The 11,118-nt window shown below is 44.6% G+C and overlaps 2 protein-coding genes across 10 annotated transcripts in view; one reads left to right on the top strand and one right to left on the bottom strand.

The window, feature by feature from the left end:
- Nucleotides 1–1,095: 1,095 nt before the first annotated feature.
- LOC120505692 (nucleoside diphosphate kinase-like) lies at nt 1,096–11,011 on the bottom strand. The gene is made up of 7 exons (XM_039716502.1): nt 10,801–11,011; nt 9,984–10,333; nt 5,184–5,355; nt 4,531–4,663; nt 3,904–4,005; nt 2,699–2,811; nt 1,096–2,366 (listed from the first exon to the last, which is right to left on the bottom strand). Exons 4-7 carry the CDS (start codon nt 4,657–4,659, stop codon nt 2,249–2,251), a joined length of 462 nt encoding a protein of 153 aa, XP_039572436.1. The 5' UTR covers nt 4,660–4,663; nt 5,184–5,355; nt 9,984–10,333; nt 10,801–11,011; the 3' UTR covers nt 1,096–2,248.
- A 56-nt stretch (nt 11,012–11,067) lies between these two features.
- The window catches only part of SPAG9 (sperm associated antigen 9), a 59,679-nt gene continuing 59,628 nt past the window's right edge, over nt 11,068–11,118 (top strand). For 3 of the 9 annotated variants that reach the window (XM_039716476.1, XM_039716479.1, XM_039716471.1), the window contains exon 1: nt 11,068–11,111. The gene's annotated coding sequence lies outside the window, so the exon portion shown is untranslated. The remainder of the gene's footprint in view (nt 11,112–11,118) is intronic. The other 6 variants (XM_039716472.1, XM_039716473.1, XM_039716474.1 and 3 more) reach the window with 3 other exon arrangements.

The raw sequence follows: 11,118 nt of genomic DNA, 5'->3' as shown, positions 1-11,118 counted from the left end.
CCGGGCTGAGGCCGGGCGGGACCCGAGCGCAGCGCGGCCGCCACCGGGCCCGGGCCGAGGAGCTGGCTCCCGGCCGGGCCCGGCCGCACCTGTCGCCTCCGGGGTGATTTACAGACGCAGCAACTGTGCCTTAAGCCTTTGAGGCGCTGAAATGACGGCGGGTGTTTGACACAACTAAATAATTTTTCACTAATTTTTTGCTAGGTTGGCTGCTTTCAACCCGCGGCCTGAGGGTTGGTCCTGCACTGCACAGCACGGCTACGACTCTTCGAAAGCGTATTTATCACAAAAAAGGGATGTGGCACCCATAACACAGGTTACGGGTCCCACAATCAAATTATTGATAATTTTATTGGGAAGATGAAGCCGCCAAGTGTCAAAACCTCACAGTCCCTGAACTCGTGCCACAACGTGAAGCAGGGGGAGTGTGTGGTTACTTTTTATGATATTTACCACTTGGCCCTTTCCTAGTTGATAGAGCACCTTTGCCTGAGCAAATTATATATATATATATAATGTTATGTTATGTTATATTTATTATATTAAATTATATTATTATCGCACACCATCACTGCAGCTGGGATATCAATGAAATAACCTCTGCAGTCCTTGCAGTGTCTCTTTTTGAGGGGCCAGTTGGTGTCTCCACAGGGTCAGTTAGTGGTTTGACACTGGACCTGCTCAGGCACCTCAGCCATGCAGGATTGCTGGCCTCCTCTTCCCAGTCACATCACATTAGAAACACTAATCAGCAGCTTCCTGACAACCCAAACACCTCCAGATATAGCATGTTTCTCTATTTTGTAGAATTTACATTTCTCAAGTAACCTTTCAAGCAAAAGATTAAACTGGAGACCATCCATCTCATGCTCAAGTTTGTCACATTTTCCCTTTCCTCCAACTTCTTTTAACCTAATGATTTATCTTCTATAACACTGAATATTTTCAGAAGAGAGGCTCACAGCCTCATCTACAACTTCATAGTTAAGAGAATTTGTTCCACCTCCTTATAGTCATTAATTAAATATAAGACAAAATATTTAAAATTTCATTTTATTTCACTTAAGAAACATGAAATATTGTTTTATTTCATGCCATCTCTTTTTAGGAGCTCGATATCACCATAAGGTATCATAAGCCTTCAACATTCACTGCATAGTTCAGTATTCACATGCAAGAACTCACTGTGGGGGGAAAAAATCATTGGGCTTGAGCAACTGATTCCATGAAACTCTTGCTCTTAGTGAATAAAATGTTGCAGGGAAATAAATACATAATATCAATCCCAACTTCCTCATCCAGTACAACTTTTGCTGTTGAAACTGAAACACCTTCTGCATTATTATGACTCTACTTCTTGACATCATTAAATAAATAGAAAATGATAGTGATAAAGTTGCTTCTAAAACAACTTATCCAGGGACCATTTGCTTTGTAGTTCCAGCTAATGAGGAAAGTACACTAATGAGTACCAGCTAAATTACCAGCTGTTGAGATGTCAAAGCAAACACCACTTACTGCTCTGTGCAATGGCAGAGAGGTGCTGCACTCTGTGGCTAAAGGTAGAATCTCCCTCATCCATCCTCACATTAATCTTCTTTTCACATAAAAGGACATTTCATCAAGCCAGGCTGGTTAATCGGTCCTTAAAATACTACATAAATCCCATGTGGAAGGAAAAAAGAGCGAGTTGAAACAGTGTCAGTGTGGAAGTCAGTTGTCATTTAAGCTCTTTATGGGCACAGCATGCTCTGGGGAGAGAAATGGGCTTTTTTCTGCAGCCATTTTAGGAATGGGGAAACACTTGACTTAAAATATTAAGTAAATCCTCAACATTTGGGCATATTATCTATGCATTTACACACCATCAGTTGTCCTCTAATGTTTTAGCAAAGTTAACCTCTGACTCTGAGCCATTTGCGTATTTATTTACCAAATAAATTTTTACCCATTTTTTAAATGTTTACCAAAATACCCTCTATGACTATAAAATGCTTCGGAAAAATATATGTTATCTATTCTGTGTTTTCATGTCATATCTCTCAATCCCAGAAGCAGCTTTTAAAATGTGCAATTCCATCTATAACTTGACGACTTTTAAATCAAAGGAGCAGCAAGCACTGACTCTAAAATCCACAACAGAGCAATTTCACTGTTTTCTGAGGTTTCTACCAGGGAATTCTTTGGAATAGCTAGAGGCTGGCAGCTGCTCATGGACATGGGAATATCAGAAGATCCAGGCTGGGTGTTAATCATAGATCCACTCATGAGCACAGCTTCTGTAATCGACCAGTTCTTCAGGAGTGAACCATAAATTGATCTCTGTCTCAGCACTTTCCACAGAATCACTACCATGAATGATGTTCCTAGGAAAAGAAAAGGTGAATAAAAGAAAAAGGAATTCTTAAAGTAAAGTAAGCTTCTTGTTTTGAAGTGATTCCCACTATGGACAGAAGCTTTAAGTAGCAGTAAAGTAGGAAAAGACACAGCATAGGCAGTGCCAGCTTTGCTCCTCATTTTTGTCAAGGGGGACAACCATGACTTGATCCCTATCCTTAGATACTAATATGTCATGGGCACAGGGAATGGCAGCTCCATGTGTAAAACAGAGGAGGATGGAGCACAGTTCCTGCAGATATCATGACAAAACACTTGGCATTTAGTGCTTTTGGATAATATCAAATGTTTTAAAATTTACTTTCCAACTTGGACACAGAAGTCCCCACGAATAGTGCCGGGCTTGGAATCGAATGGATTGGTTTCCCCCAGCATCACTCTTCCAGTCTTAATCACATTAAGACCTTCCCACACCTTAAAGGAAAAAAAAAAATCCATTCAGATTATTAAATTTTAGCAGCAGATAAATTATATCATCCATGAAAACACAGGGCTGTCCATCATTGTACAAATCACCATCTGAATATTTGTCACAGTGAGACAAATTTATTTCCAATTCTTCTGTCAGATTCTTGAAGCATCTGCTCACGTGGTCCCCTTCTGTACAATCCCTCTCCTCACCCAGGGTGGGGAGAGAACAATTTTCCATCTCAGTATGTCAAACAGTCTCACAGAGTTGTTTGCTCATGGGAGAGCTAGGCCTCAACTTTTTTTTTTACTAATATTTTTTTTACTAATAGTGCCGGGCTTGGAATCGAATGGATTGGTTTCCCCCAGCATCACTCTTCCAGTCTTAATCACATTAAGACCTTCCCACACCTTAAAGGAAAAAAAAAAATCCATTCAGATTATTAAATTTTAGCAGCAGATAAATTATATCATCCATGAAAACACAGGGCTGTCCATCATTGTACAAATCACCATCTGAATATTTGTCACAGTGAGACAAATTTATTTCCAATTCTTCTGTCAGATTCTTGAAGCATCTGCTCACGTGGTCCCCTTCTGTACAATCCCTCTCCTCACCCAGGGTGGGGAGAGAACAATTTTCCATCTCAGTATGTCAAACAGTCTCACAGAGTTGTTTGCTCATGGGAGAGCTAGGCCTCAACTTTTTTTTTTACTAATATTTTTTTTACTAATATTTTACTAATACAATATCAAGGAGAAAAAGAGAACTAAAGTTAAAATGTTCCACCATCCTTTTTCAGCTTGCCTACTACATGGTATTTCAGAGTGGGGCTTTTGTGCAGTTTTACTGTTTCTCAAGGTCCTGGTTGTGATTCCTTTTTGCCCCTACCCTCTTCCTCAAAAAACTGACTTAAAAGGAGAGAAAGATTGCGAGAAAAGATTAAACAAAAATAGTTAATAGCACATCTTCCTAATCACAGTATTTGAATCCAGATTTTAAAATCCTTTAAAAAATAAACTGGAATTCAACAGGTGACACAATCTCATTGCAGGGGAGACAATCAAGCAGTGTGGTTTTCCTTGCCAGGAACTCACCATGGCTACAACAGGTCCCGAGTGCATGTACTGCACCAGGCCATCGTAGAACGGCCGGTCCTTGAGGTCAATGTAGTGTTCCCTCAGGAGGTCCTCAGAAGCCTGGGTTAAAAACCAGACAGACAGAGAAAAAAGCTTACAGTAAGAGCTTAAGAGCGCAGTGAAATCACAGAGATAAAGCACAGAGCACTGGTAATCCTGAAACTTGCACGCACTGTAAAATTCAGTATTTCTAGCACCTTCCTAGGAGTACTTTTGGTCAATATGAATTTGAACTGTTTGCTTTAACCACAACTAAACTTAGAAAAGTTTTTGTTGTCAATACAGGCAGTTTATGTGACCTGGGATTTGTAAAAGATTCTCAAAGATATTTATTTGCCACCTGAAAGAATATTCTCTTCAGACTAAGGGCATCAGGTTACTAAAATTAGTGTGCTTAGCACGTCTAAAGCATTTAGCCAGAGCTGGGAATTGGAACTTTTCCAAAAACATCCCAAAACATCCCCGACTTCTCAAAATTTCAGTTTTAAATGTTACAGAGGCCACATTTGTTGTTATAGTATGCTGCTGTACTTGAAGACTACAACTGATATGAAAAAGTAGACACAACAATTGAGGAGAGCTTACATGTATTAATTTCATGGCTACCAGTTTGAATCCTTTCTTCTCAAAGCGTGTGATGATCTCCCCCACCAGCCCCCTCTGGACCCCGTCAGGCTTGATGGCAATGAAGGTGCGCTCCTCGATGGCAGCCATGATCCTGAGGAGGCAGGGAATAAAATTTGTTATTCCAGGACTGTGCGACCCCAGCCCATTCCAGCCCCGTCTGCTAGAAGTGTCATTAGATCTGCTGCATCTGAGGGTCAGTAATCCACGGTCTCCAGTGTTTGGACAAACTGGTGACAGCACACAGGTTTTTCCAAATGCTGCAGGAGTGAGTTTCAAGCAGTGGAAGGGTGCCAAGTGTAGGAACAATCAGCGAATACTGAAATCAGAAAAACTCTGAACGGAAAGGAAGGTAATGATCACCACAGATCCATCTTCCAGCGCCGTGCAATAAATTAATAAATCAGTACCCACACAGAGTTTTCACCTGGAAACCAGCAGGACCACAGGGGCTCTGAGCCCCGCGCTGGAGCACACCTGAGCGGGCAGGTGAGGGATGCAGGAGCTCGGGGAGGCTCCGCGGGGCTTGCGGTGACACTGCCCGGGAACAGGGGCACCCTTCCCGCTGCCCCGCAACCCGGCTAACCTCTGGTGGCCCGGTGGCTCTGGCAAACCTTGAAGCCTTGTCCCCCGCTGGTGGCCCTGTGGCTGTGGCAAACGCTGTCCCCCGCTGGTGGCCTCAGTGCGTGTCGCGGCCCGGGTACTCCGCTGCCCCCCGGGTGTCTCTCACGCCGTGTCCCTGCTGTTTCCCCGGCGGCTCTGGCAGCCCGTGACCCGCGCCTGGCTCTGTCAAGACGTGTCACCGCGGGTTCCCACCCGGATTAGCCGTGCTCCATCCCCCGCCCCCGCGCAGCGCGGTCCCGCCCGTGCAGAGCGCCGCTGCCGCCCCAGCCCCATCCCGGGGGTTCGGGATCCACCCAAGGCCTCTTCCCTCAGAGCGGGGGTGCCGGGCTCGGCCCTTCCAGCCTTTCAGTCTTGCCTGCTGCATCCAGGCTTTTATTTAACAAAAGGCACATAATTTAATATTTTAAATATTTTATTAAAATTATTTTAATAAAAATAATTTAAATTATTTAAATTATGACAATTATTAATTTAATTATTATTTTAAAATAATAACTTTTAATAACTTAAAGTTATTTTAACAAAAATCTCGTTATCATACTGTTCTGCTTATGTTTCCTCTTTAAAGAAGGTAATTAATTTTGGGGTTTTTTTCTTGTTATATTATATTATATTATATTAGCTCTTTGAGTCAAAAGACCGTTCAACCATTTACACTGAGTTGCTTTCCTTGAGCATTTTATTGCCTTTAAGAGAATTGAGGATAAAGCATCTGGATGGAAATCCATGCTTGTCCTGTTTTTGCTTCCAAACTGAAATTAATTTCCTGGGCTCCGCTTGGCTGTTCTTGAAAGCAAAACAATGAAGATTTTTCTTCCCTCTAGGCAGGACTTCACTGCTTGACAGGGAAAAGTTCAGCTTTTTGATAACATGGATTTCCTTACTTGGGATCCCTTCTCTTCACTACAGTCCATCACACACCCATGTGGTACTTTTAGTTCTGCTGGGGGTCTCCAGATGTGACCTAAGCATCTATTCAACCAGCCTGCTTTCTTGCATTCCATCACACTTTCCAAGAGCTCTGATTGAACAGATGATATTTAAAACATCAGTGTCATACATCCTAGCAAGTCCTCCTTGAGGTTATTTTGAAATTAGAGTTTCTGAGTAGTCTCCTGACAAAACCAATCCAATTTATTCTCTTGCTTTGATACAGATTTATTTAAGATGTTTCATACTACTTAAACCCTAATGCTCTTCACTATGGCAAAATAATACATAAAAATAGAAGAAAGGTCTCTAGAAATGGGATGTTTATAAAAATATCAAGTTTAAAGCAGCAATAGGACATCTATTTACAGTCTTGTTAAATCTACATCATTTAATGATTAAAGCTTAGGACTTGCCCTAAGGTGGGCAAGCATGACTTCCAGCTTTACCATAGGTCTGTTCTGTGATCTGTGCCAAGTCTTTTAACCTCATTAAATAAGGGTCAACTCTGCCACTTTTGAGACTAATCCATGATTAGCAGAGCAAATGGTTCCTGTATAAATGAGCTTTTGCTGGTTGGAAATTTTACCAAGATCACCTAATTACATTGGAAATTACATGTTTATCTAAAATGTGAAGAAGTAGAGAGGCTAGACAAATAATTTCCAAAAAATGGACTGATCATGGGAGAGAAGTAAACACCTCCAAAGTTCTCAGTGAGTGAACTAAGTGTAATAGTTGACCTCAAACCATTTCCACATTACTTAAAACCAGCAGAGATTTTTAAAACAGGCCTGAGACAAAGGACTGACTGTGAATGTCTCCAGACTTCAGGAGAATTTAACACAGCTCCAGCTTTGCTGGTTTGGCCCCAGCTTTACACTGGTCTCAGCTCACAGCCTCTGTCTGTACCACCCAGAACATTTGGGGTTCTCATCAAAACTGCCATCAGGGCAGAGATGCCACCTGTAAGTGGGCACAAAACCATGGACAGCATCTCCCAGGTTATCAGTGAGTGTGAGATGAGTGCTGTGATCAAACAGGCCAGTGAAGCCCCTGTGGTATGGTGGGCAGTGGTCCAAGTACAAGGACAGGGAGGCCTGGCAGACTGACTGCATCACACTGCCCCAGGCATGCCAAGGCAAGTGCTACCTGCTCACAATGGTAGAGGCCAGGACTGGATGGTTGGAAACCTCCCCTGTGCCTCACGCTACTGCTTGGAACACCATCCTGGGCCTTAAAAGCAAGTCCTGTGGGGGCATGGTACCCCTGAGAAGATTGAGTCTGACAATGGGAGTCATTTCAAGAACAGCCTGGGCCAGGGAACATGGCACTGAGTGGGTGTACCAATTCCTCAGCATGCACCAGCTGCTGGGAAAGTTGATCAGTGCACCAGACTGCTTAAAACCACCTTGAAGGCACTGAGCAGGGGGACTTTCAAAAACTGGGAGATGCATTTAGCAAAGGCCACATGGTTAGCTAATACCAGAGGCTCCACTAGCCGGGCAGGCCCTGCCCAATCTGAACCCTTGCAAACAACAGATGGACATAAAGCTCCAGTGGATACCTTTTCCCTATTTCCCAGCATGCACACATGGGATATACCTCTCATGTGTACATGTATCTCATGCACACATGAGAGGTATGCTGGGAAAAACTGTTTGGATTAATTCTGCCTTGAGCAAAGACAAACCCAGTCTGTGGGGTTATCTGTGCTCAAAGACAAGGTTGTAGCTGCTGGTGATACAGAAGGATGGAGAGACATGATGCATACCTCAAGGGGACATTGTTTTGGGGTAAATCACCCATCACACTGTGCCTGTATCTAGATGTAGATGTAGGTATGTATGTATATAATTAGGGTAAGGCACATAGGTATGGAGTTATAGATTGAAATGCATTAATTTAGGCATTGATCATATGGTATGGGATAAGGGGTGGAATGTCTGGGGGATTGGCTTTTTATCCCATATCCATTTTTGTTTTATGCCGCCCCTCTCCCCCTTCCCTGGCTCTGAGTGTACGGTGATGGGTGAGAGCCAGCCCAGGATTTCCTGCCAGAGTTGTGGGCCAGGGATGGTTGCATTCTCCTGGTGGGGTGATTTCATCTCAGTGGCCATGCAGTGTGATCCCTCTGATGAGAGACACTGTTGCCATGTGGCTTTTGCTTGTTTTTTTCTTTCCCTTTGCACTGTGACTGGAGCTTGCTTTTCTGCTGCTTGGGAGCCCAGAGCAGCAGCAGATGGTTATTGTCTACATTTCTTTCCTGAGGCCCTCAGCTCCTCAGGAGGGAAAAATCCTAGCAAAGGATTTTTCATAAAATATCATGGCTACACACATATACACATACATAGTAAAGAACTGTTACTCCTTTTCCCGTATCTTTGCCTGAAAGCCCCTTAATTTGAAAGTTATAATAATTCAAAGGGAAGGGGGTCACATTTTCCATTCCAAGGGAGCTTCCTGCCTTCCTTTGAGGACACCTGTCTTTCAAACTAGGGCAGTGTGTAACTGCTAAAGAGAAACAGGAAAAAAAATCCTTCATAGAGATAATTTCCAATAATTTAAATGAAAATTCCACTTGCAAATATGTATGACAGTACACATCACATCTTTTAAAAATTATTTTTTAGCTGGAATGATGCAATTTTTTGGTAATAATCAAAATTCTAACAGCTTTTTTTTCCTTTTGCCATGTTTATAAATTATATTTCAACTGCCTGTGCCCTAGTGTGCAACTTTAAATATTAGGAGGATGACAATGTCTAAACAGGACTCACAATAAATCCAATATAAAGGGCTGGAATCTTTTCCTCTTTGTCATTCCTACGCAGACTCACTGGCTCAGTGGATGAGGAGCCAAGGCAGCACATGCCTTTAAAGCATAGCTCCTGCCTTAGAACCAGCCCAAATGAGAAGAAATTAAGTGCAAGGCTCTGCTGCTCTCCAGTGGAGCTGAATGCAATCACCACAGTTAAAATTCCATCCCTTCTCAAGCTTTCTGCCTTTTTTAAAGCACATTTTCATTTCTTTGCTCCTGGACTGCTGCTGGGCCACCGGGTTCCTGTACACGTGATATTACCTAATGAAAAATACTGATTTCCCCAATGATAGAAGTTGCACCTGAGGAGGTTTAGAGTGAATACTAGGAAAAAATTCTTCACTGAAAGCACTGCCAAGCCCTGGCAGAGGCTGCCCAGAGCAATGATGGAGTTACCATCTCTTGGGGCATCTGAAAGATCTGCAGATGTGGCACTTGGGGGCATGGTTTAGTGTGGGGACATGGTTGGCAGTGCTGTGTTAATGGATGGACTTGATGGTCTTAAAGGTTCTTCCCAACCTAAATAACCCCACGATAAAATGAGGGATGTGAAACAACTCAAAAAATTTTCAATCTCAATAGGTATTTTCAAGTTTACTGTAAATGTCTGTAACAGCTCCCATTGTTCCAGTGACAGAACACATGACCCAGAAGGGAACTCCCTGTTCCAAATCTTAGAAAAATCAGTCTTTCTCAGCAAGTGCAAGATGCCTTCTGAGCTGTATTATTGTTAAGAAAACAGGATTTCTGATATTATCTGGAGACCTTATTAGAAAGGCCTTTTTGCTGCCAGACAGCAGCAAACATAGAGCTGCAGAGTCCCAAAATCCAGGAGCTCAGCTTCTAACTCCTTCAGTCATCCCCCAGTGAATCACTGGCTCTATTTTTGCCTCCATGGGTGTGATAAACAAATTCCCTGGGAGCTGTCAGACTGCACTGCCTCACATCTGCCATTCACAGAGGGAGCTGCCTACAGGACACCCCAACCCCACAACCCAGCCAGAGCTCCCCACCCTGGTCCCACAGTAAAGGGACAAACCTTCTGCTGTCAGAGCCTCCACCAGTGGCACAGGGCTTTGATATTCACTCTGGTGGCCTGGGGTATCTTGGCCTGTAGCAGGAATAGCACAGCCAGCAGCACCAGGGAAGTGAGTGTGCCTCTGTTCTTGGCACTGCTGTGTTCAGTTTTGGGCCACTCACTTTGAAAAGGACATTGAGGGGCTGGAGTGTGTCCAGAGAAGAGGAGCAAGGCTTGTAAAGGGGCTAGAAAACATGTCCTATGAGGCTGGGCTTGTTTAGTCTCGAGGAGGCTCAGGGGTGACCTCACAGCTCTCTAAAAACCTCTGACAGGAGCAGTAGTGAGGTGGGGATGGGGCTTTTCTGCTGTGCCTGTAGAGAGAAGACCAAAGAAAACGGCCTTAAGCTGAGATAGAGATTCAGATTAAATATTTGATTTTTTTTTTTTTACTGTTTGTGTGGTCAGGGATTAAAGGGGTTGCCCAGTGGGTGGTGGAATCACCACACTGGAGCTGTTTAAGAGGCATCTGTGCCCAGCACTGTGTAATGTGCTTTACAGGGTGACAGAACCACAGAATCAAATAGGTTGGAGAAGACCTTTGAGTTCACCCAGCCCAACCTGACCCAACACCACCTTGTCAACCAGACCGCGGCACTGCATGCCACATCCAGTCTTCTCTTCAACACCTCCAGGGCCGGCGACATCTCCCCGGGCAGCCCCTTCGAATGCCCAACCTGTGGAGAATTTCTCCCCAGTGTCCAACCTGAACCTCGCCTGGCACAGCTCAGGGCTGTGTCCTGTCCCTTGTTCCCTGGGGCGAGCCGAGCCCGACCCTCACCTGGCTGCACCCTCCTCACAGACAGGTAAGATGTCCCCCGAGTCTCCTTTGCTCCAGGCTGAGCTCCCTCAGCCGCTCCAAACCCCTCCCCAGCCTCGCTGCCCTTTTAAAGCTCTCCTCCATTCCTGAGGAATCGGTGATTTGTCAAGATTCGGCGGCTCCTGAAGCGCCTCCGCCCGCCCGGCCCCAGCCGCCGCCACACGCAGGCCCCGCCCCGATGACATCACCACGCAGGCCCCGCCCCTCGCCCGCCCCGTGGCCCCGCCCGGCGCGGCGGGTGAGGTCACAGGCGCGCGCCGCTCCCCGCCCGGCCCCGCC

The sequence above is a fragment of the Passer montanus genome, unplaced genomic scaffold, assembly GCF_014805655.1.
Source record: "Passer montanus isolate IOZ18808 unplaced genomic scaffold, ASM1480565v1 scaffold35, whole genome shotgun sequence".
Lineage (NCBI taxonomy): Eukaryota > Metazoa > Chordata > Aves > Passeriformes > Passeridae > Passer > Passer montanus.
This window is presented reverse-complemented; position numbering and strand designations above follow the sequence as displayed.

Coding starts and splice junctions, on each gene's coding strand:
- LOC120505692 (XM_039716502.1), bottom strand. CDS start 4,659: ATGGCTGCCATCGAGGAGCGCACCTTCATTGCCATCAAGCCTGACGGG. Junction 2,812..3,903: donor CGGGACCTGTTGTAGCCATG/GTGAGTTCCTGG, acceptor TTTTCCTTTAAG/GTGTGGGAAGGTCTTAATGT. Junction 2,367..2,698: donor TTCTGTGTCCAAGTTGGAAA/GTAAATTTTAAA, acceptor TTCTTTTCCTAG/GAACATCATTCATGGTAGTG.